The sequence below is a fragment of the Manacus candei genome, unplaced genomic scaffold (assembly GCF_025592945.1).
Source record: "Manacus candei isolate 608988 ecotype Guabito, Panama unplaced genomic scaffold, ASM2559294v1 h1tg000061l, whole genome shotgun sequence".
Lineage (NCBI taxonomy): Eukaryota > Metazoa > Chordata > Aves > Passeriformes > Pipridae > Manacus > Manacus candei.
In genome coordinates, this window is record NW_026138109.1 from 6,920,586 (window position 1) to 6,945,586 (window position 25,001).

The 25,001-nt window shown below is 56.8% G+C and overlaps 1 protein-coding gene across 4 annotated transcripts in view; it reads right to left on the bottom strand.

Annotated features, from left to right (window-relative positions):
• IL11RA (interleukin 11 receptor subunit alpha) overlaps nucleotides 1–22,814 on the bottom strand; it is a 29,775-nt gene extending 6,961 nt beyond the window's left edge. For 2 of the 4 annotated variants that reach the window (XR_007907290.1, XM_051804625.1), the window contains exons 1-11: nucleotides 4,603–4,718; nucleotides 4,188–4,248; nucleotides 3,904–4,070; nucleotides 3,613–3,727; nucleotides 2,705–2,737; nucleotides 2,156–2,319; nucleotides 1,852–2,015; nucleotides 1,596–1,737; nucleotides 1,065–1,160; nucleotides 776–875; nucleotides 36–115 (exon numbers count right to left, since the gene is read on the bottom strand). Coding sequence is in view for 3 of the 4 variants with exons in the window: in XM_051804625.1 (XP_051660585.1) it covers nucleotides 36–115; nucleotides 776–875; nucleotides 1,065–1,160; nucleotides 1,596–1,737; nucleotides 1,852–2,015; nucleotides 2,156–2,319; nucleotides 2,705–2,737; nucleotides 3,613–3,727; nucleotides 3,904–4,070; nucleotides 4,188–4,248; nucleotides 4,603–4,702 (1,222 nt within the window). In the remaining variant the exon portion in view is untranslated. Of the gene's footprint in view, nucleotides 1–35; nucleotides 116–775; nucleotides 876–1,064; nucleotides 1,161–1,595; nucleotides 1,738–1,851; nucleotides 2,016–2,155; nucleotides 2,320–2,704; nucleotides 2,738–3,612; nucleotides 3,728–3,903; nucleotides 4,071–4,187; nucleotides 4,249–4,602; nucleotides 4,719–22,669 lie in introns of those variants that run through there. The other 2 variants (XM_051804626.1, XM_051804627.1) reach the window with 2 other exon arrangements.
• Nucleotides 22,815–25,001: the final 2,187 nt, after the last annotated feature.

Sequence of the window (25,001 nt, forward strand, 5' to 3'; positions counted from 1 at the left end):
ATTGGCCCCATTACCCACCCTGCACCATGACTCACTTGGTAGTGCCTTCAAGTGGGTGGCAGCAACCAAGAAGTTGGGTTTGGTCTTGTCCTTGCCATGTTTCCTCATCCGGAGCCTGGGGAAAAGAGCAGTAATGGCTGAGGACCCCAAGCAGCTCCCTGGAGCATTGGGATTGCCCACAACCCCAGTGATCCTGCTCTGTGTTCCCATCCAGCTGTGCCCAGCTGTGCCCAGCTCAGCTTAACCTCTCTGTCGGGTCATCTCCAGGGCTACAGCAGAAGCTGGTCATGAGATAGAGGAGGACTGAGTTGGGAACAGGGACTGACAGCAGAGTGACAGCATGGCAAGGAGAGTGGGCAATGCCCAGTGTAGAACTCTTAAGAAGCAAAGACATATGAAGGGGTGTCTGCGCTGACTCTGGAGCATGAGAGCCCCCAGCAAGGCAGGAGCCTTTGGTGGGGTGTTAGTAGTAGCAGCATCTTTGGGGAATACAGAGAAAGGTCCCATGGATCTTGGCTCATTGGAAAGACCCCAGGCAGACTGTGCAGCACTGGGGACTGGGAATAAGCTTGGACAGTGTGCTGGGAATAGGCTTGGATGTGACAGGGGGTTGCAAGGGGAGCATAAACCACCCTATGGAGCATCAAGTCTGTCTTGGCAGGGACCCCAGAGTAGGGCTCAGGGGACACAGGACACTCCATGCTGAGGGTTCAGGTGCAAGAATGGGATGGGGACAGCAATCATACAGACCCCTCAGTCTCAAAACCCAACCTACCAGATGAGGATGGTGATGATGAGAACAGCAGCCAGGACGAAGAAGGCAAAGATCCCAAGGGACACCAGGACAGCCATCTTCTCCAAGGGGTCACTGCGGTCTGGAACAGAGAGACTGTCACAGCCAAGGGATGCCACAGTCCCCAGCATCTGGGGGACCCTATTGCAAGCTCCTGGACACCCCACCAGCCCAGCCACACAAGGGCATGGAGCAAGAGACCCTTCCCAGTGCACTAAGCCACACATGTGCTCACCCTGGCACTCCTGACTGCCACCCCATCTCTACTCACTGATGGGCTCAGGGTTGGGAGCCTGGGAGGGCTCCTCAGCCAGGCTCTCCAGTCTGGCCTCTGTAGTGGTTTCTTCACTCGCTGTGGTGGCCAGGTCTGCAAGGACAGAGGAGACAGAAACGTTCACCCAAAAGTATGCACAGAACTGCAGGGACCCACAGAGAGGAGCAAAGAAGGTACCCTTACGCCCCAGAGATCCCACGAGCCCTAGGGTGCCCTCAAGGTGCTAGTGGTGCTCTGGGAACCCCACTCTGCCCCAAGTCTGCAGGGGACAATCCCCAAACGGCAGCAGTACATCTGCTATGCACAGCAGCACATCTGCTATGGGCTGGGAGATTTTTGGCCTCCTGCAGCTCTGCCTCCCAACTTTAAGTGGCCCAGGAGCTGAGACTTGCTCTGGTTGGTATTTGGGGGAATGGGTGCCATGGAGAAGTGACTGGAAAGAGGCAGCTCAGGGTGCTGGAGCGACTTCAGGGAGGGATGGTGCAACATGGTAGGGCTGCTGGGGGATGCAGCCTGTCCCCCTCTCACCTCTGACTGGTGTTGCCCGGGCCTCTGCACTCCACTCGCTCCAATTCCCTGCATCCAGGAAATCCTTGGCACTGACTTGGACCACGTGTTCCAGCCCGGCGAAGGCATCTGTGATAACCTCTGACAGGTTCACTGTCTCTACCTGTGCCAGCAGAGGGGAGGTGTGGGGCAGGCAGGGGCATCCTCCACCGCCCTCTCCAGCCCCATGCACTCCCTGCTCCCATGCTGCCTTTGCCTTTCCTTGCACAGCGCTTACCACAGACCAGGAACGGTGGATGACGGGTCGGTACTGGAGCCGAAACCTTAGCTGGAAGTGGGGTTCTTTGGGCCAGGAGGAGGGGTACTTCCAGCTCACGTGGAGCCGCCGTGGGGCCAGGGGAATGGGCTCCACCACCAAGCCCTCTGGAGGATCTGGCTTAACTGTGAGAGAGAGGACAGAAGGCCCCTGTCACACTGCACTACCATGCAGGGAGAGGTTGGGTTCCCCTCTGTCACCCAAATGTAACAGCCTGGGGGATGGATGAACACTGGGACAGACAGACGGATGGATGGGGACTCACTGATGGCCTGCATGGTGACATCAAGGAGGCGGTAGGTGAAGCCCAGGGGGTTCACCTCAGTGATGTTCATCCGGTAGGAGCTCCAGAACTCTGACCTGTGGACGGTGCAGATGCCAGGGCGGGATGGATCCTGCAGGCAGAGCCCCACGTGCCCATTCTTGTTCCTGTAGGTGGGGAGGCAGGGTGGTGACATGTCCTACCTGCCCACCACGCACAGTTTCCCAACACTGCCAAGGAGGTGCCATGGGAGACCTCCACGCCAAGACTCTAGTGGAGGAGGCAGCCCCTCCGGCTCAGTTGCACTCACCCTTCCAGAGTCCACCATGTCCCTCTGAGCACAACAGAAGGGACCCCCATCCCAGCTCCAGTCCCCCTGGGAAGGTCCCTTCATGGGGCAAGCCCTTCTCCCAAACCCCCAGCCTTAGGTAGATGGCTCCCCAACGGGGACCCCCAGCCCTCACTCTGGGGTCTCTGCTGAAGGCTGCAGCAGAGCCTTTGGGATGGGGCCCAGTCCCAAGGGAGCAGGAGCAGGGTGGGAGTCAATCCTACCTCCGCTTCTCTTCACCTGTCAGCGATTTCTTCCTGCCATGGAGACAGATGAAAAAGCAGGTGATGAGGATGAGGGGGCAGCATGAAGCCAACCCCATTGTGACCCAGAGGAGAGACAGGGGTCTCCACACTGCAGAATAGCCCCTTACTCCCACATCTATACAGATGTGACAGCAAGGGAGACAGAACTAAAACCATATCCACCTCTGTTAGTGAGCAGCCTGGCAGCAGGAGGTGGGGGTCCCAGGGAAAAGAGATTGTGGGGTCCAAGAGGGTCTTCCCCAGAGGACCCCCTTCCCTGCCTGGAGTTTCATCACACAGCAGCAAAGATACAGAGATGCTGCTAAAAGCAGCTTCACACTTCCCCTAGAGCCCCCCAAATCCCTTGCTTCTCACTACCCCCTCCCTGCAGAGCCCCTTATGCTCCACGCAGCCCCCTCCACACCAAGCCCCTGGCTCTTGCAGCTTTCAGCAGGGCTGTACTTTATGAGCTCTGCTGGACTTCAAAGCCACTCACTAATTTGGCTCACAGGGATAATTAGAAGCAGCGATGCTGTCAGGGCTCCTTTCATTCCAAAGCATGCCAGAGCACAGCGGCTTGCAGATGACCTGCTTCTCTTTTATAGTCCCTCTGGTGCTGGCAGAGCTGTCAGTAGGGCTGTGGCACAGTAGCCTGCCTGTGCCAGCCCCGCAGTGATGCTGAGGTCCCCCCCGGTAGCAATTAAATGCTTGGAGCTTCCCTCACTCCAAAACATGACCTGCTCAGGGGTGCAGCATGGTCCTTGAGGCAGGAGGTGAACCCAGGGTGTGGGTGGGATGGCCAGCTGGATTTGGTGTTCAACCTTGGCTGGGACCCAGAGCTCACCCCATAACCCCCCCCCAGTCCACGCCCTGTGGGGATACATCACCTGTATGTGGTGATGTATCTGGTGGGGAGGAAGGTCTCCACACTGGAGGTCCAGGAGCAAGAGAAATTCTCGTAGTCAGATGCTCTGCAGGACACAAATGGGACTCCTGGCAGGTCTGAGGTCCAGGGGAAAGTGACAGTCAGTGAGGGCGCCCCATCCCACAGCACATCCAGCACACAGAGATGCCAAAGACCCCTTTTGGCAATCCCTTGGCAGGGGTGCAGGCATCACTGACCCATCCCAGTGGGGTGACACCCACGCAATAGCCCAGACAGCAGACATGCTACTCACGCCCCAGACGCAGGGAAACGGCATGCAGGAGGCCACCGTCCTCGCCATGGCAGCTGTATGTTCCCATGGAGGCCAAGCTGGCACTTGGCAGCACCAGGGCTCCCTGCTGGATGGCTGAGCCCTCTGGCAGTGCCGCAGCACCTGCCCGTCTCCATTGCACTGGTGAGCTGGAGAGGAGAGACCGGGCAGGCTGCATTAGAGGACAGGAATGGCAGGTCATCTCAGGCCCACCCTGTAAATCATTCCATTGGATAAATCCTCCAGTGTACGTGGAAAAGACCTACCCAGCAGGGGCACCAGCGCACGACAGGGTCACATCTGAGCCCAGCTGTCCATACTGCACACCTGGAGGGACACATATCCCCACATGAGTGTTAGCACTCCATGACACCCCATGCCAGGGCTGGGAGTGGAGGTGGACAGGTTGTGGCTGTATCCCGCAGTGGGTACTGGCTGTGGGGTCTTGCTTCACACAGGTACCACAGTGGAGGACTAGTAGGGACTGGTCCCAGCTGGGGTTGGGTAACAAGCGGATGCAGTGGGGCACTGGCCAGAGGATGCCCATCACTACAGGGCTGCGTTCCACGAGTGCCCTAGTTCTGGTAGGTCTGTTCTTGTCTGGGGGGAAAGGGGTGCCCTCAGGGTCCTCATGCCTGGGATGGGGGGGGGGGCTATGTGGGGGGCTTAGTGGGGGCTCACCTTCCTCTCCCCAACTCCCAGGGACGGCGAGCGAGGCTGATGCCAGGGCTGCTGCAAGGAACACCATCACCCTGCCCAGGCCTGGGATGGAACTGCGCATCTGGGGAGGCAGAGCAGAAAGAAAAAGGGTGTTATCCCCTGCAGTAGAACAGCTGGCAGGGTCCACATCACAGAGCATTCCTGCAGGACCATGGACCCTGCATCTCCTTCTTGTCTCATTCCATCCTGCTGGGGATAGCACAAGGACCAAATCCCAGGACACCAGCTGTGACATCTGGCAGGGTCTGTGCCACAGTCACAGCTGGTTCCTGGCTGCTGGCAGTCCCTGTGCCTGGAGGGGGGATGCAAAGGGCAAACATTGACCAGAAGGCTGGGGATGTGTGGTTTGGCGGGATTAAGGGTTCTTTGCCATTGCAATCCTGTGTTGGAAGCCTTGGCTGGCTCCCAGTCCCAGGGTGGTCCAGAGACCCGTGAAAGTGCAGCTGGAGTGGGAAGGGACCAAAGAGAAATTCTGGTCTGTATTTACATGGAAGGAGACAGCAGTTAGATCTAAACAGGCTCACACAGCCATGGAGAGCAGGACTGTGAAAACTCAGGCTGTACCAAGTCCCACATCACTGCCCATGCCTGCACCCACTTGAGGCTGGTCCATGTAGATCTATGTAGATCTGGTCCATGAGGCTCGTTCCGTGTAGATCTATGACCCCTTTGGGCCATTTGTGGCTGAATGGCCCTGAAATCCCTTCCTCACACTCAGAGATCACCAGTGGCTCTGGGGTGAGAAGTGCAGGATGTGGAGTCAGGGATGTGCACCCAGCTCTTCATGGGTCAACCCCTGCCACAGATTGGAGTCTCCCTACCAGCATCACCTTTTCCATCCCAACCTACACATATCAACATACGCATCCCAACCTGCACATATCAGTCAGCATCATCCTGGCCAATACAGTCAGCATTGCCCTGTCCTACCCTACCAGCATCACCCTGCCCACTGCAGCCAGCATTGCTTTAAGTCATCCACCCCAGCCAGCATCACCCTGCATCTGGTCTTGCCTACATAGTACTGCACATCTCAGCCAGTGTCACCTGTCCATCCCAGACAGCATCACCCCATCCATCCAACACAAGCCACATCACCCTGTCTGTGCCAGCCAGCATTATGCCAGGGCATCCATACTGGCCAGCATCACACTGTCCCTATCAGCACCATCACACTGTCTGTATCAGTCAGAAATTGAACATTTCTCCCTAGAAGACCCTTCTGCCCACCCCTCATGAATGGACAGGTCTATTATTTACACTCACACTGTTGGGCTCTGCTCTCAAGTGCAAGCAGGCACAGGAGGCAGTGAGCTCCCTGTCAGCCCCAAGTGCAGGCATAAATCTGTGTCCCCCAGGGTTCAACAGCTGAGAGACTGGAGGGATGGATGCTCCAGCCCAGCAAAGGCACCCCAGAGCAGCTGCTGGTTCCCCTCCTGCGGTCGGGTGCCCGTGGCCACAGACCAAACCGCCTGGCGAAGGAAACGAGAGCTACAAGGCAGTCTGCTGCAGGGGGGAAGGCGTGTGGCACCCCACATCAACCCTGTCCTGAACATGCCAGGCAGCCTCAAACACAAGCCCAAAATGTAAATAATTTCATGAGACTGTCATAAGCTTTTCCTACCAAACCACCAGAAGAAATGTTCCCAAGAAACATCAGTTAAAAGGTCTCTGCCAAAACTATGCTGGTAAGTAACTGGGAACATTTGGCCTGAAAGTAAAATATTTTGGCGATGGAAAAAAAAAGAAAAAAAAAGAAGACAGAAATGAGTGTATTTTGTCTTAAAAGCAGTGACCAAAAATAACTCCATACACCACGTGGGCCAGAGTGAAGAGATGGTTCTGTGGGGGGGCGAAAAGGAGGATGTCAGAGAAAAGGGAGAATGGGTTAGTATAGAGAGAGAAGAATAGTTTTAAAATAAAATAATTTCTTCTCCCAACCACCCTGTTTTTTCAAACGCTGCAGAGGGTGAAGACAGAGCTGCTGCACCCTTCACTCACCCTCACCATGTTGCTCTGTGGCAGGAGAACATGCTCTGGGCACTGGCTCACTGCTGACATGAGGTTGCCTGGTCTTAGGGACGCTGATTGGTTCAAGGCCAGTCTGGAAAAATGACCCTGCAGCTGCAACACTGAAAGGCCTCTTTCCCTGTATGGACAAGGGAAGAGCTTGGGGGCATGTCACAATTTGCAGCCAGACACTGCTAATGTCCCCAGGGAACAGTGTAAGAAGCCCTGCTTGGCCTGGCCTGTCTGGGGCTGGTAACACCAGAGGACCCAGAGGTACCTCAGAGCCTCATCTGGTGGCAAAGGACATCCCTGCAGACCTTGCCCCCAGCTGCATTCCAACACATCCCCATAATGACCCCAGTGGTTAAGTCTAGTTAGGGACCACTAACCTAGACCCTAAACTCAATGATCTAACTCTAATCCTAACCCTAACTCTAACACCACTCATCCTGAGGCCCACTCTGCATCCTCCACCCTTCAACACTCTTTGTCCCAGGGCCTCCGCCAAGCAGTCCCTATCCTCACCCCACCACCCCATGCCTTGCCTCACAGGGGCACCCCTCCCAGCACAGTGTGGGGGAGGACAGCTCCAAGCCCCTCCAGTCACACATTGTCTTAGTAAATGACCTCCACGAGCATTGCCAAAAACCTATCTCCAACTGAGCACCACTGCAGAGAGAAGAAGCAGGGCAAGCCCTTCCTCCCCTGCCCAAAGGCCACAAAAAAAGTAGAAGGAGCCAGAGAGCCAGGGAAGACCTGGAGCCCTCATCCCTGGCTGCAGTGGCATTGCAGGGGGCCTGGTGCTGCAAGACAGCCCGCCCAGGAAGGATTCCTGTATTTTCTGCCACCGAACACCCTGGCCAAGGGAAAAACAAGCGTGCAGATGAACACATGGGTGTGCATGGCCAGGCCACCTTCCTTGGTGGCTCTGCACCCCCACAAATGGGCACACAGGCAGAGAAAACATCCCTTCATGCTTGAACCAGTGGTGACACATTCTGGGGACTCAGAGTCCCAGTGCAGTGGTCCTGGAGCCAAGCCGGGACGGAGGGAACAATCAGAGCTTTTCTTCCTGCCTGCATGCTAATCCTGGCCGAAGAGACGTCTGCCGCCTGCCCAGGGCTGTGTGATTTCCCAGTGCCATGGCCAGGGCAGAGGGACCCAGCTCAGCCTGGGGGAGTGGTTTGGTCCTGGCAGGAAGGGCAGTGGTGCCAGACCCTGCTCCATTAGCATGGAATGCTCTTGTCACTGGCATGGCCAGGGTGGCCAGGCTGCCTGTGGTACCCATGAATCTAAGCCAGACACACAAGGTGCCATGCTCCACCCTGCACCAACCCTGCTCTTCCACTGGGCACCATTTGAGCTCATCCAAAATTTCTGGGGAGTAGCGGGGAGAAATCCTGCCATAGGCCCCTTCCTGCATCCAAAATTAAATGCTGTGAGCCAAAACTTCCCCCAAAATCACAGCTACGTGCACCAGCACTGATGTCCATGTGGGGTGGGGCAGTCCCCTCAGCACAGCTGCTCTGTGCTGTGCCCTGCCGTGGCCTGGCAAAGCCCAGCACAGATTCCTGGGGGAAGCCAACTTTCCATTGCGCTCAGTGCTTTAAAAGACAGTGGGTTTTGTTTTTTTAGGGTTTTTTGTTTTGCTTCATTTGAAGTCACTCTTCAAAGAGAATGGGCCGCACACAGAGCCGGGATGGTGGGAATGGGGACAGAAACAGATGACACTGTGCCTCAGGGCCGCAGATGGCAATGGGGACATGTGAGATGCTCCCCACTGAGTACAGAAAGCTGAGATGCCTCCTAACCTCTCCTCAGGGTGGTCAGAGGCAGCATTGCTGTAACAGAGACCAAGAGCACTTGGCAGCAAATGACCCAAGAGCACTTGGCAGCTCTGCCTGGCGTGTGCCAGGCCCTGACAGAGTCACCCACCTGCAAAAAGCCACTCTGCAATGGGCAAAGACCCAAAGCTGGCTCTAATGCCCCAGAGATGGCATCACTCTCTACTCCTGATCCTGAGCTGGGGGTGCTTCCCCAGCCCTGCACTCCAAACCCTCTTTTCTGCCAGTGCCTGCTGTAGTAAACATGTCCTATGTTGGAATGCCATCCTACAGGCGACATTTCAAAGCAGCAGGAATTCCCCTCTCCTAGTTTTCCTGTGGGGCTGGGAGCAGTGCCCCACTAATCCCTCTCCTCTTGGAAGCCCTGCAGAAGCACCATGTCCCACTGTGAGGACCCATGGCATGGTCCGAGTACCTCCCTGTGCCCACTGATCCACCCAGAGACCTGCAAGCACTCCGCCCCTGCATCCTTGGTGATTTTCATCATCATTGCAGGAACATGCACCTTTGGGGTGTGAGGAGCAACAACCCCCTGCAACAACCACTGGCACCCTCCCAGCCACTGGCTGCATGGAGAAAGCCCAGCAGGGTGCTGGGAGGGAAGGAAGCGTGTTCCCCAACACCTCTAGGGCCACTGGGGCCACGCACAGTCACACTTGAGGCAATACCTTGCCCACCTTGGGTGATACTCAGTGCACTGTCCCCAGCCCCTCCAGTGCCCTGGGGAGCTCAAAAAGGGCTGTTTTCCTCTGTGCCACTTTGGTGGGGTGCATGGATCCCCATACATGCTGTGGGTACCATGCCATGCTGGGCTGGGTCAGCACACACACATGCACAGCTGCAGCCAGTGCAACCCCAGCACATTGGAATTACCCCAGTTAAGCCAGTAAAACCAGTTGGAGTCTTTCCTTGTGAGGACACTGCAGTCCAATAAGCCCTGTACACAGGGGCTGAATGTGGGACTAAACCCAGTAAAGTTCCAGTGTGAGATTTAACTCAGGGCAGTCCAAAATTGAGATTATACCCCATGCAATCCAGGAGCAAAATTAAATTCCACTAAGCCACACTCAGGAGAGGAATTAATTCCAGTGAAGTCCAAATACATGGTTAAACCCAGCACAGCCCAGGAGTGGAGTTAAACCCAGCTCAGCCAAAATGTGAGGTTAGACCCAGCACAGCTGAAATGTGGGGTTATGCCATCCAAATGTGGAGTTAAACTCACTGGAGTTCAGGAGTGGGGTTAACCCCAGCTCAGCTCAAACACAGGGTTAACCTCAGCATAGCCAAATCATGGGGTTACACAGTTCAAATGTGGGGCTAAACCAAACGCAACCCAAGAGTGGGGTTAACTCCAGCTCAGCCCAAACTCAAGGGTAACCCCAGCACTGCCCATGGAACCAGTTATGTCCACAGCCAGGTACAATGCAAGTCTCCATCCAGACCAACCCCCTCCAATACCCTCTGATGATGCCCAGTTGACCACAGCCCCACTGGTGTCCAAAGCCAAGCCCAGACCCCCCAGTAACCCAAGGGTCACCTCTCTCCTCTGTGGAGCCAGCAGCTGCTATCGGTTCCTGGGGCCGGGGGGCCACCACACACCTCAGCATGCCAGCAGCATCGTGGAGGTCAGGCTCTGCTTCTACCCCAGCCGGGAAACTCCCACCCCAACGCCCTGATTTCCGCCCTCCTCTGCTCCATCCTGCGGGAAAAAGTCTCTGGCTCCCGGTTGTAACCGGAGGCATTGGCAAGGGCCAAAACAGCGAGGGCTCTGTTAGCAGCCAGCAGCCCCAACACCGTGCCAGCTGGCAGCGCTGCATTCCGAGGGGGGAGAGAAGGGGCGCCCCCCTCTCCATCCCCATCCCCCCATTCTCCTCTCCAAAGCCACGTGCCAGAGAAATTCCTAAAAATAATTTCTCAGCTGTAAAGAAACCTACCAGTGCTGTAGCTGTAGTGTTGGTGAGTTTCTTTACAGCTTGGAGATTATTTTTAGGGTGGAGGCATGAAAGTTGGGGGGGGGAGTGTGCTGCATCCCCACTGTCCTTGGCACATGGTTGCAGGACAGGGCTGGGCACAGTGCCGGATCTTGGGACACGGGTGGGACCTGCCAGCAGAGAGCCGGGCCACCCTGTGATTAGAACAGGGTGGGAAAGGCTTTTCCTGTCCCAGGAACATTTTAGGATTTGGGATATTTTTCTGCTCCTGGGCTCGGCCCAGGCTGGCAGCGAATTCAGTGAACTCGCAGCTTCCAGCAGGACAGAGCAGCCGGGTACCACCCTGCAACCCAGCATGTTGCCCCCCCAGTATCATTTGCATCTCCCAGAACAAAGTTCCTCCATAAGCTGGTCCTAGAGCTGATACAAGAGCATACACATGCATAAATGCAGGAGACAGATATGTCTGTACATACATGTGAACGCCCAGGCAAATCCAGCTTCTTCCGATGCTCCTGATGAACTGCAGCCTGGAGCTGGGAACCCTGATCTGGAGAGGGGCCCCACAGCATCCCCATGCCTGGTGCTCCCCCATCCCTCCCCCTGCTCCAAAGCTGGCCAGAGCCCAGAAGCCATCGGGCTCAGCTCCATCCCTGAGGCATGAAGGCGCACGGGTCAGCCAAAACACTGCAGGGCCAAAATAAACAGCTCACCTTACACAAACGCTCCCCCAGCTAGCAATTTGCTGTCACTCCTTTTGCAAAACAAAATCCCTTTGGGGCTGGAGATGGATTTCAGGAGTCATTAAGGACCACCTGGGCAGCCAAATAAAGCCACCACCAAAGGGTGGCCTGTTAACCTGTTGTACACCACTATGAGTGGGGGGAAGGGATGGAAGTTGCAGACCCCTGACAGTGTGTGATGTGGGGATGCCGGTGCCAGTTTCTGGCACCTAGTGGGACAGCCATGGTCTGTCTTCTCCAACCTTGGAGTCAACCCTACCTGCTTTGATAGAATCACTGAATAATTAAGGTTGTAAAAGACACCTCAGATCACCAAGTTTGAGCAGAGGCAGCTCAGGAGAGGCACATGGCAGGGACAGATGCTGGGGAAGCACCCCACTGAGGAAGCACCCATGCCCCAAACCTCTTGCAAGTTAATCAGATGGCAGCCCCCAAGCCAAAAGGAGAGGTGGAAAAGCAGTAAAAAGTGGGAAAAAGCTGGGGGCTGCAGCACAGAGCCAGGGGATGGGGCTGAGCCCTGCCTGAGTTGAGAAGGTTGGAAAAACACTGTCCAGCTCGTTTTCTGCTAGGGGAAAAAACCCCAGCCAAGTTCTCCTGAAAGATTAAGTGTGATCGTATTCGAGTGGGGGAAAGCAGGGCAATCCAGTGAGTGTGCTGACACATCTTCTTCCCCAGTGCTGGAGAGCCGCCTCGGCCCGACTCAGGGCCAGCTCTGTTTACACGATCCTATTGTCTTTTTTTCTCCTTTGGATTCCCCCCCTTCCAATGTTATAGTTCAGAGTAAACAAAAGCAAGCAGCCTCTCACTCCAAACATTTCAGCCATCCCAAACTTTCTCTGGAGGGGGGCTGCCCGTGGAATTTTCCTCATCCAAAAGAATTTCGAAATGTTCCCGTTGCAGCCTGCTTTGACTGGAGGCCAAGATAGCTCCAAAATCCTTCACGAAATGCTCGAGTTGCCCTCTGCACAGCCCCAGCTCCGGTTATGCCCCAAAGCCCAGCCATGCACAGAGAAATCCTCTGGCCTGGCACACTTGCCAGAGGGGGAAAGAAGCATATCCCAGCCTGTACAACCCCCCCAGCCCAGCCCATTGCCTGAAGGGAAACAGCAGGTCCTGGTGAGGCTGGTTCCTACCTTTTGGATTTTAAGCTGCCACTTCAGTTCTTATTGCTCCAAGTCAGCGATGCTGATGCAAAGTGCTTGGGTGCACCGGGATGGCAATGCACTCAAAACCCCATAGCATTTCCCTAGGCAGGCAGCATCTCCATAGCACCAGCCAGAGGGACGAGGGCGAAGAGAGTGCCAGAGTTCCTCCTTGGAGCAGTCAGTGGCACCTTGAGCACCAGAAGGGTAGCTTGCAGTGGTGATGCCTGCTCAGTGCTGCCGGCTCACTGCATGGCCAGGCGGAGAAGGAGGGGATGATGTGCTAAATACATCCCTGAGGATGGAGTGGGGGACAGCACTGTGCCTTGCACATCCCTAGGAGATGGCACATGGAAGGGGGGATAAAATGTACCCCAGGATGAGCCACGTGCTGGGTGCCACCCAAGGATGCTGATCCTCCCTGGCCCACATCACACTGTCAGGGCAGGCACCCCAGTGCCAGAAGAGGTGGGACCCCAACGTGGTCAAGCAGAGACCCCCAAGAGCTCTCTTGGCTCTGGCTAAGCACTGATGTGGTATGAAACCCATGAGACCCTGGCACGGGGGTGCCAGCACTGCACAGCAGACTGGTAAGGAGAGCACTGGAGGTAGACCCTGAAACAACTTCAAGGAGAAGAGCCCAGCTGAGTAGACCCACAAAAAAAGTCAGCAGTTGCAGGAAGAAGCACCCAAAGCTCAGTCCAGCATGGATTTGGCTGTCAGTGCAAGCCATTGTAGTGGCCTGGCATGCTGATGTCCCTTGCTTGCTTTCCCAAACAGTCCCTGGATGGGTTTCACTGGGTAGGTGGTCCTGCAGCCCAAAACACACCCCGACATGCTGAGGAGCCCCCACATCCTCCCTCCACAGGCACATGCACATTTGGGGGACTGCAACCCCTTGATATACGTGCGGTCACCCCAGGAAGGCAAAACATTGCTGGTACCCGCTGCATCTCCCACCCACAGCATCACACCCCGGTGGGCACAGAGCCCTGTGCCACCACAGCAGCACTGGCAGGGGGGAGATACCTCAGCTCCACGCCGGGCTGGAATCTTGCTGTGGGATGGGGCTCTGCTGGGTGCCTCCAATGCCTCTGCACCATCTCCCTGCGCCGCCTCGCTGGGCTCTCCTCCTCCACGGAGGTTGCTCAGTGGTTTGGCGTGGGAGTGGTCCTACCCCCCCCGACCCCCAGCAGCCCCCTCCCCTATAAAGGGGCCAGGCAGCGGCTGTGCAGGGAGCAGAGCCCCCGACACAGCAGATGGGGTCTGTAAAGTGAGGCTCCCCCAGGTGTGTTTGCCTTGGCTGGGGCTCAAGCCCGTCCAATTAGAGCTATAGAAAACATATCTTACAAAAAAACGAGGGGGGAAAAATAATCCTCTCCCCTGAGCTGGGGCCCAGGGTTTGGCCAGGGTTTCTCGGCAGGCCAAGCACAGGCAATGCAGGCTCTGCTGGCAGCAGCCCTGGGAGGGAGGGATGTTTGTGGATATTAAAATGCAGTCGTAAAGTAGAATAAAAGGGCAGCCTTGTTTCGGAACGAGTCTCCGAGGCTTTCCCCTCTCCCGTCATGCTCGGCACCTGGCCGGCAGCAGGAGCAGCTCCCCCTTCCCGCAGCCTCTCAGCCACCTTAGCTCGTCCAAGGACTGAGCTGCTGTCAGCTGGACCCCAGTCCTCAGGAGTGAAACTCATCATCTTCAGGAGGGAGCAGATTTGGGAGGCCACCCCTCTACAGCTACCCACAGTGGGTCAAAATTACAGCTACAGTTTTGTAAAACCCACCCCTGCACATCCCTTCCTCAACAGCTCCCTGCATTCCCCTATTCACTGCCCTGCCTGCATGGAGCCAAGGCTGCCAAGTCCTGCTTGGCAGCAGCCACATGGCAGCGCCACCAGTATTCCACTGTTTGGCCTCTCCCTGCACCTCTGATGGAAGTAGGACAAGCTGGATGGTGTTTTGGTTAAGGCTCAAAATTAGCCCTGGGCACCTAACACCTCTGTTTCCCCACTGAATAAGGGGACATGGCAGGATTCCATGGGGCTCCCCCCATCTCTAGGGACCCAAAAACCTCTGCAGAAGCCCTCTTCTTGGGACATCTCCCCAAATCCATCCTTGAAGCAGGATGGTGCCTCTCCACAGCATTGCCTCTGCCTCCATGCTGCCATGTCCAGCTGTGAAAAGTCAAACCAGGAGGGTGGAAAACAGCCACAGGCATCAGCCCGGCAAAGATGGCCCCACCCTGGCCCACCTGCTTGGTTGCAGATGCCCACTGCACATCTGGCTTCACCACTGCCTTCTGTCCCCCTCCCCAGCTCAGCAAGGAGGGGACAGTGGGCTGGGAGCCCAGAAATCCCCCTCATCAATCCCTGCCCCCATCCCTCCCCCTTTCCCCTGACAGCATTCCAAAAGTGCAGGCTCTCCAATCCCCCGACCCTTGTCTCACGGGGACCACAGCCACATCCCACCCCCAGCCACGGTCCAAATGACTAACGCCCCGGCAGGAGAACCGGGTGCCGTCGGGGCGAGCAGGGCCTGTCCCTTGGCCGTGCTCCCTCCCCGCAGTGGTGAAATCACGTCTGGAGAAAGCCCGGGGAGTGAGACGCCGGGCCCCCCCGCTGCTTCCAAGCGAGGATGCTCATCACTCCATGCCTGCTGGCCGGCCGTCCCCGCTCTGTAAACCCCACGTCCTAATGGAAGGGGCTGCTCCAGGCACGCAGACTGCAACAGAACCCCCTATCTCATCTCCTCCTCCTCGCGCCAAATCCCATAGCAACATCCCAGCCGTGGAAATGGCTGCGGGATGCGGAAACGCAGCAGCAAGCCCCAGGTGCTCATGAAAGTGCTCCCGGGGAGCGGGCAGGAACCTTTAATCTCACTTTAGCCCCTGTAAACCCGCCAAAAGGCTGGGGGGAGACTGGGGGTGGAAGGGGTACCCCCTCTGCTGGCATTCCCCATGTCACAGCAGACTGACTCATGGAAGGAGCTGGTGGCTTGGGCTGGCTGGAAAGAGCCCTGGGCAGCACCGGAGGGGACGGTGACGGACCGGCCACCAGCGCTCGCCTTCGAGCTGGCACGCGGCACGCGCCGGCTACGACGGGGTGACTAATGCGGCTCTTTAAACGCCTCCGCCGGCACGGGAGTGTGGCTCCGGGTTAGGGTTTAATTATCTGCCTTCCTCCGCAGCCCGTGCTCTCCTCTCGCTGAACCGCCACGGGGACCCCGGGAATGTTGTCCATCCCCCCTCGGCCGGGGCTGCTGGCACAGAGCGAGCAGGGCTTCGGCGGGGAGCTGGCTGGGAGCACGCCGAGGCTGCAGCTGGGGGCTATAAAAAGCACGGCTGTGGTATGCAGCGAGGCACTGAGAGGGGAATAAAATAAAATCAGGTGGTGGATGAGTCGGATGCTTGCTTCTGCACCGGGTCTAGCCCCAGTGCTGCTTCCCATCATCCCTTCCCTGTTCCCTGCTCGGCTGACAGCCCGGTGAGGCTGGGGCAAAGAGGAGAGCTGGGATTTGGCAAAGGATGAAGGATGCAGGTATGGCAGTTGAGGGTGGGTCGGCAGGCGATGGAGGGGATCAAGGCTGGGGGAACAATCGCTGGCTCTGGTACACTGGCTCCTACCCCGGATGGAAGCATTGCAGCCACCCCTTGCCCAGCCCAGAGACGCCAGATCCGGGCACACAGTCTTCTGGCAGCTTATACCGGAGGATTAACCGTGTGCTGACTTATGGCCAGAGGTGCCTTTGCCAGGAGGAAGCTGACACACCGACTGACAGTGGGCACCCCACCATTCCCCAGCACCTCCCGCACCCAGATCCTGGTGGGGACCTCACCCAGAGGGGACAGTGATGCCACAAGTTATGGACAGACAAGGTTCCCATCAGGCTGGTGGGAGCTCCCCACTCAGGGATGTGCCATGTTTGCACAAGTCTGAGCGGGGGAAGGTCAGATTAATTTTAAACCTGAATAAACAAGGAGAGAAGGCAGTGCCAGAGCTCGCCCTTCCCAGTGGGGATGCCCAACAGCAGAGCACAGCACTTGCAGCACAGCTCTGCCCTGCCCAGGGGTTCACATCCCCCTAGGAGAGCCAGAACAGACCCACACCCAGAGGCCTCTCTTTTCCACAGGGAGCTCCCAGCTGAGTCAGTGCTGGCAATGAGGAGAACGGCTTCTGCTTGCCTTTGCAAGATTCCTCTGGTCTCCATGGGGAAGCACCTATCCTGGGACCCCCGTCCCACTGGGAACAGCACCAGGGCTTGCCTGTCCCCTGGCCTCAGTGCACAATGTGGTCTTGGGAATGAACCAGGAGGAGAAAAAAAAAACACAGCAAAATTGTTTGTAGGTCAAGAGGAAAATGGAAAAAAAAAACGTTTGTGTTTTTCATGCCAAAAGGAAAATGAAAACCAAAACATTTTGTTCTAAATGATAGGCCTTGTTTAGTTTTCAGTGGTTTTACTTTTTTAAACTGGTTTGAGTTAAATCGAGCTAAATTTGTCTTCCAAACATTACCTTGGGGTGGGGAATAAAATAAATTAAAAAAAAAAAAGAATAAATCAAAACATCTCGTTTGGAAAATGTCAAGAGTGAAACACCACGGCTTTTCCAGCCTGGGAGAGCCACAGCCGGGCACTGAACCCAGCCTCAGCTCACAACTTGGACTCCCTGAAGCAACTTTTTTTCCCGGAAAATAAGGCAACTGCTGTGCCTATTGACGGCTGGGATGGCTCATGCCCTGGTGTCCGGCTCCCATCAGGGATATCCCCTCCGCCCATGCCAGTCCCCAGGACCTGCGGGAGCATGGAAAGACCCTGATACAATCAGAAGCCATGTGCGTGAGCCGAATCTGAGCTGAGCTGCTCTCCAAAACTCCTCTTTAAATGTCTGTTCTATTAGGTCAGCATTCCTGCGTTGCCCAGGGAAGGTGGTTACGGCCGGCAGCCCGGCACACAGGCTCCTCGGTGCTGGCTGCTGGCTCCCCGTCAGCAAGCAGCCTGCCCACGCTATTAAATTACTGAGAAAAATGGATCGTTTCACCAAAAATTAGGTGCAGGAACCTCTCACGCGGTGGCAAGGCGAGCTGGTAATTGGAAAGTCATAGAGCTGGCCGCAAATGCTGCCTCTGGCTCTGCTCCACCCTCCTCTGGTTGTGGTGAGGGATGGTGGGGAGGCGTTTGCTGCTGTCCCTGAAATGCCACTGCTGATGGAGATGCAGCGGCCACGTTGTCAGCAGCACTGTGAGGTCCCCTGCATACCCCAGGAGGGTTAAATGCTACTTCAGGATGCCTCTGCTCTTGGTAGATGGAGAAAATAAGTGAAAAAAAGCTCTCATGGACCTTTCCAGGCACTGGAGGAAGAAAATTCTCCACGCACGGCTGGACCTGCTCACCATTACGCACCCTCACCCTTTTGGGAATATGTCTCATGGGGACATTGCCTGGGGATGCAGCAGGACACTCCGCCCCAGCCCCAACTAATTCCTCCAGCTGTGCCCCAGGGGTGAAAACCAAGATGACCTTCCCCACAGACCATGCCTATCTCAAGTTTTTCATCCATCCAAGGGCCCTCATCCTTCTCGCTGTGTGCAGCCCCTGCCCTAGTGCTGCAAGGAGAGGGAACACAGTAGCGAGGGAACTGGAGGCACTCAGCTGTTTTTTTGGATGCTGGGGTGCCAGGGCCTCAGGCACAGTCGCAGCTGGAGAAGGAACGTGGAGCCAGGCACAGGACCACGGAGGCCAGGGAAAAGGCATGCTTCCCCTGGCACAACCATGCTCCAGCCACGAAGCTACAAAACTCTAAGCCAGGATGGGGTGGAGCAGCCTCGAGGGAGCTACAAAACAGCCCCCAGGAGCCTTGCAGGAGCTAAAAAAATCAAAAGCAGCCAAGGCTCTGAAGAACCCGCCGGGGTTGCGTGTTGGCCCTTGCAAGACGAGGATGGAGCAATAGCTGGTCGGGTCCACCAGCTCCTCCTGAGCCTTGAGGCCTCAGGCAAAACTCATGGAAAGCAAAGACTCCTGCAGATCTCCCCAGCAGCTGGGGGCTGGCCCTGTCCCTGCAAGGAAATCTGGGGAGATGCCAGCTGGCCTGGGCACCCTGCGTGACAGCGGCTTTCGCAAAACCAAGCTGGGCCACTGCAGCCTGGCCATCCCTGGAGACCTTTGCAGGGCTGTTCAGCACAGCTGCTGGAGCTCTGTCGCAACACCGGCACGGCACCGGGCCGGACCACGATGGAGACCTGGCATGACAACACCGTCTGGTTTTCCCTATCTACTTCTGCAGGAAGGCAAGGGCTGAACTGTGCCTTTCACGATGTTATTGAATTCAAAAGGCACTGATGCCTGTGTCGACTTTCATCAAAGAGGGGCTTGTGAGGTCCTGGCTCCAGCTCTGACTATCGGTCTGGCCAAGATGAAAGCTTTCTGTCCCAAAGGAAGGGGATGGTGAAAGCACAGGAAGGCAAAGGAAACAGCTGGACGGGTATAGACACGCTAGACTAGGGGGACGTGCTCCAGGGATGCTGTGCCAGCCCCACTGCCTCCCACGTGCTCTTCTGTGGGGACATCCACCCCCCTTAGGCCACCAGCAGGATGACAGGAAGCTGCCTCGAGCCCTGTCTGAGGCTCCCCAAGGTGGGATGAGACTTAACCACAGCTGAGCACAACACCCACCAAAATCAGTGGGTCAGAAGACTCTCCCCAAGCTGCTGCAGAGATGACGGTCTCCCAAAGCTAGAAGCTTCTCCCATCCCTTCTTCCCTTGGTGCATCTTCAGCACTGGCTTCTCAACAACATTTGGCACTGCTTGATTTCTCTTTAGGAGATACAGTAAACAAGAAGGTGCCCAAATGACCTTCTTTCCACCATCAGGATTTCATTAGATGAAGGAGCCCTAAACGTCTCCACCTCTCCCTATATGGCAATCTCTGCGGGTTTGAAACAGTTTTCATTAGGCAGCTTCTATTTCAGCCGTCTCCATATTGAGTGGGAGGGACCAGAGCCAAGCAGCTAATTTCCAAAATGCTTTCAGCATCCTCCCCTCTCCTGGTCGATGCAGTCTCACCTGCATGCAGGCCATCGTCACCTGCACAAGCCAGTGTGACAATGTCAGGTCTCCTGAGGTCCCTCCAGCCTGTTTGTCCTCTCCAAAAGCACCTTTAGGAAACATGTACAAGCAGGGTACTGGTGGATGTCACTGTCCCCTGGCTAGACACTTCCAAAATTCCTCGTAAGCTTTTTCAGAAAAGATCAATCCCCACTGGAGTGAGTCCAAGCTCTCTGATCAGATGTGACCAGTGTGACCACAGTGCGCACACAGTCCTGGTAGGATGGAGGCAAATCAGGTCTGGACAGACTTCTTATTCCTCTTCCCATGGATCTCTCCCACCTCAAACACCCCAAAACACCAGAGGAGGAGATATTTGTCAGGGGCTTTTTCCATGTCCCAGACTTGTAGCACTGGAGAGAAGGAAGAATTGCATCTTTCAGCCCAGCTGCCCACCTGTACTGGAAAGCTTAGCAGATGCTCCAGGGGCTTCAGGTGCTGTGACCTTTCGAAAGAGTCCAAAGTTCACCTCATTCTGCTCCCATGCCAAGGTGACTCAGAGACCTGGGAAGCAGCCAGGCTTGAGAGATAATTCCCATTAACACGCTGATCCCTGACACTGCAAACCTGCTTCTAATCTTCAGAGGAATTTTCCATTTTTCCATGGAAATGGTCCATGGGAGTCTGGCTGTGGGGGAAGACTCAACTACAATGCATCTGTGCCCTTCCCCACCTTCACAGCCCGGATGGTAGGAGAAAACCATCACCAGGAGGTGCACAGAGATTTTTGCTGGTAGGAACTCGGGTCATAAGGTCATGACACACCCAGCCAGAGAGATTTGGTGATTTTCATACATGTGATGCTGTTGTAACCACAGGAACACTTAGAAAAAACCAAAACTCTCTAAACATTCCAGCAAGTCACCTCAGACATCCCAGGGCTAACTCCTGATGCTGGCATTGTATCAGCATTTCAAAGGCTGGTGAAGCCCCAGTGTATTGCCCATAGGGAAGAGCTCCCATGCCACCCAAGCTCTGTCCTTGGCAATATTTTGGGCAGGAGCAGAGCCACCCTTTCCCATGCCTGAACAAGAAGAGGGGAAAAAAGGCTGTGAGAGACGCTGAAAATTTCCAAAGGGAGAAGAGCAGAAACACAAGCCAGCACGTGCCCCCTCCTGCGGGCAGCATCTCATGAGGGGTTTTCCTCCAGAGCCAAACCCGCGGGAGAAGAGGAGGCAAGAATCCTTTGGCTTGTTTAACCTAACAAGGAAGCTATAAATACAGCAGGGTAAACACTGGAGAGGGAGAAGAGGTCTTGAACTAAAAGCACAATGTTGGCACAAACCCACAGGGGAATAAGCTCTCCAGGAACGCATTCGGCAGGAAACCAGAGGGAGGTTGAGGCCTGTGTGAGCAGGAAGAGTCTGGAGTTGCCCTTGAATAAGAGCAGAGTAGAAAGAGAGGGTTTGAACTGAGTGCTCAGCTAGTTCATGGCAGGTGAGGATGCCATGCATTGTCACCCTCTGCGGGGGTTTCCCAACTCAGGATAGACCAGGTGAGGCATGTGAGAAGAGCAGGATAGCTCCATGTGTAGGATGTGGGCTGCCTGGGTGCCCATCCAGCATGACAGCTTCTGCATGATGAACCCAGCAGCTGCAAAGGGGAACTGCTGCTGCTGCCACATGAAAACGGCGGGGAGACTTGTTGTGCCGTGAGTCATTCATTCATCGTTCACAAACAGGGCCTGCACTTGGCCAAGCATCCTCCTCCCCCCACCGCTGGGACAGGGAAAAAGTGGCTTATTAGATATAATCAAGTCAAGTTTTCCCCTCCCTGAGAAGTTCCTCTTCCTGGAGTAGGAAGGGCAAAATCAGAGCTGCTTTTCTCCCACGTTCCCGCAGGCAGCCTCTGCCTTTAACTGCACCCTCCAGGGAGCCCTCCCTATCGCTCTACTTAAACTCACATTCCCTGTTCACCCACTGCTGGTGACACCCAGTGTTAGACCCTGCCTCCTCCCCCCCAGTCTCACTTCGGCTGCCAAGTTCAGTTCACAGCTCTCTGGAGAGGACATATTGTCCTTTTCACTTCCCCAGAACAGAGCAAGGTTGGTGGAGTAGATAGTGCATGGGTGCTGAGGGAACATTGTAGCCATGTCTCATCCTTGTCCCTGCCACAGGAGGACCTCCACCAGCTCATAGCTCCCTCTGAAACTCCCCTGCCCTGTGCCAGGCTGGGATGCTGTGTGCTCCATGTAGCTCCACGTGTAACCTTGCTGTGACCTGCCCTCCTATAAACAGGGAGAGTGCAAACACCCCACCTCCTCCAGGAAACGAGACAGCCAGACGTGGAGTGGTCACCTCCTGGCACCCAAGGCGCTCAGCCAGCCCTGGACATCCCAGCTCTGGCTGTGCCACCAATGCCAGTCAGTCCAACGCCATTTTGGGCACAGCAACACATCTACGAGTTGCTGTAGCTCTGGGTTTCTCCCCATCCACGGGGACCAGGCACAAGGCACCCAGAGGCCCTGTCCCAGTGGGGTCTCGGTTTGCTGGCAGCGACGTCTGAGCCGAGGACAGCCCCTCTGACCCCTTTGACATCCTTCACCAGCCCAGAGGCAGAGCTTGGACAGGACCTGGCAGGTGACACAGCCAGCCTGTGAGGGGGGCAGTGGGCACAGCTCAGGGCTGGACACTCGTGGAGGCTGGCAGAGGACAGAGAAGTTGGGATTGAGACAGCATCCTGGGGCAAGGAGGGACAAGGAAGGCAGAGAGCCCTGCCAGCGCCCGCGCATGGGAAAGCGCCTCTCTCAGCGCCTCTCCTAATTGGGAGCAGCTTTTCCCTACTTGGACCCCCCAGGAGAAGAGGGGGCCCTGCCAGGGGGGCGCTTTGCCTGGCATTCCAGCCTTTCTCCAGAAAACTCCCTTTAGAGTCAGCGGGGTTGTCTAAATTGCGAAGGGGGGGGGGGTGTCTGTGGAGGTTGGGGAAGGAGCTCAAAGACCCCACCCCGGGAACGCCGTCTGCTCCCCGAGCATCTCCGGGCAAGGCGGAGGCGCGGAAGGCGGAGAAGGGGGAGCAGCACCGGGTACCCATAGGTAGACGGGAGGGAGCGGGAGGGCAAATCCCTGCCAGCGACTTTCTGAGGGGACACGGACACAGACAGACAGGCACATTCCACACACTCCCCTCCCTCCCCAACTTTCTCCGCCCGGGCAGCAGAACGGCCCCGGGGAGCCGCCTGCCCGCAGCCGCGCGCCCCTCACCGCGGCGTCGGGGCGGCGGCGACCCATTCCCCTCCCGGGGTGGGGACGGGGGGCACTGTCTCCTACCTTCCTGCGTGGCGCCGCGGCTATGTGTCCATGGCGCTAGACGGAGCGGGAGCGGGGCCGGGAGCGGGGCGCCCGCACCGGGCTGGCTGCGGCCGGTAGCGCAGGCGGTGCGAAGCCGGCGGGGCCGCCGCCGCCGCTCCATTGGAGCAGGGCTCTGCCAATCTGCCGCCACCGCCCCGGGACGCTTCCTGCCTGTGAGCCGCCCCCCGGGACCGGGAGGGCTCTGAGCCCGCCGCCCGCCGCCTCCCGGGGTGCGTGGTCCCCCGCGGGGCTCCCCGTCCCGCTCCGGCCGGGGCGCCGGGATGGGGATCCCACTGCGGCGCGCTGATGTGCGGTGCTCTGCGGAGCTTGGGGGTCCCCGCGAGGTTCAGGAACCCCCTCTTCCCCCCGAGGGTGCACAGCCCTCCTCGACGCTCTCGGGGGGCAGCACCTCCCTCATTCACCAACCGTGCCTGCCCCCACCCAGCATCCCGGAGGAGCGGAGGCAGGCAGGTCCTGCCTGTGACTCAGTTTCCCTTGCCCCTGGGCGGCGCATTTCTTTGGGGTTTATTTTTGTGGTGGTTTGTTTGATGGGTAACGTGCAGGGTGAAATTTGGCTGCAGGGTTTGTGTCCCTGAACTGAAGAAAAAGGCTCGTTTCTCCTCACATCATATGATGCATATTCGTGTCCCTCTTGTGCCGGACCTGTCCACCACCGGACCTGCTTTCCCTTGGAAGTGGGTTTAAGTTGCCATTTTATCATGGTGGAAATTTTTAGGAGGAAAAATACTTGTTGAAAGTCTGCAACGGGAGACCGGCTGATGAAGACCCATGGTGGCACTTTCCCCTTCCATGGCGCATGAGACCAAGCCTGGTTAGGGGTTCCACCAGGTGATGCCATTGGGGCTGGCCCTGCTGGAGCCCTGGGACAGGCCCAGTGTTTCCTTCTCCGCTGGGCATCTGCCTGTGCAGAGATAATGGCCACGTGCCCCACGTGTGTGCATGTCCCACACAGGTCTACTTCCCCTGCAACAACAGAAGGCTCTCTAGTCTAGCCGGAATGAACAGGGTCACAAATTCCCATTGCAACCCTACAGTAACAAACCGATCCTTGCCCGTGTCCTGGCACATCTCTGAAACCCACAGTAACAAACGACTGCCTGCTGCTGTCCTTTCATATCTCTGCAACCCCACAAAAACACGCCCATGAGTTATCCCACCTCCTCTTATCCCTGTGGTAATAAACTGATGTTTTCCTTTGTCCCAGCTCTCCCATCAAAATCCCATAACGGACTCTGGGAGAGGTGGAGGCCGTGTGGGGTGAGCATGCCCATGCCAGCAACTGCACCAGCTCCGGGCTGCATTGCAGGTGTTGTGCTCAGCTGTGGTTGAGGCTTGGTGCCCACAGCACCCGAGCAATAGCCCAGTGCAGCACATCTGCTCGTGGCCTGGGCTACTGCCTCGCCAGCCACATGTGGCCAGATCCATCCCGCTTGCACTACAAGAGCTGGGGCAGTGCCAGGGCTGGGGATATCCCTCCCTGAGTCAGCTCACATGGCCTCTCAGGTGCTTTGCAGAAGGAGTCTGGTCCCACCAGCCTCCTCACATCTACCCTCAGCTAGTGGCTCATGAGGATTTTGGGATCCGGGGGACAGGCTGGTCCCAAGCAGAGAGAGGTTTCCTCCATCCGGCTTCTCACTTTCCCCTTCCCGCCTCCTAACGCTGCTCTGCACTCCACAGTCCATGTGAGCTGAGGGACACTGAGCATCTTCCAGGATCAGCCAGCTCCTCGGGAAGGAGCGGAGTTGGGCGGGCTGCAAGCGTGCATTTGGCCGTGGGTCCTCCCCCGGGAGCAGACCCTGAGCTTTTCTCAACACTTCGTGGTGCTCGCAGGGCGCCGGGAGCTGGGCTGCTTGGCGCCAGCGCTGGCGGGGAGCCACGCGCTGCTTTCTCCGCTGTTGCAGTGCTGGAGAGCTGAGCCGAGCTGAGGATCCGGGGAATCCCCTGGCTCCGCAGGGCTGGGGCCGCCTTTGGGGGTAGGAAGTTAAGAGCAGAGCTCGATTTATAGGGGTCTCTGTGTTGGGAGTTGGAGCTGGCAGACACCCCAGTGGTGTGCCGGGAGGAGGGGTGTACTGAGGACCTGGTGTGTATTGGGACTCCATCTCTGAGCAGAGCTAGAGAGCTGCAGCGTTGGGTGAAGAAGGAGGTTTGTCAGTGGTGCGGGGTCTGCTGGTGAGCAGCGCACTCGGGGGACCTGCATGCACCCTGGAGTCCTTGGGGCAGGACTCCTCTGCATCTCCCTGATGAGGAAGCTCTGACATTGCAGCCATTCCCCTACCCCATCCTCAGGCTC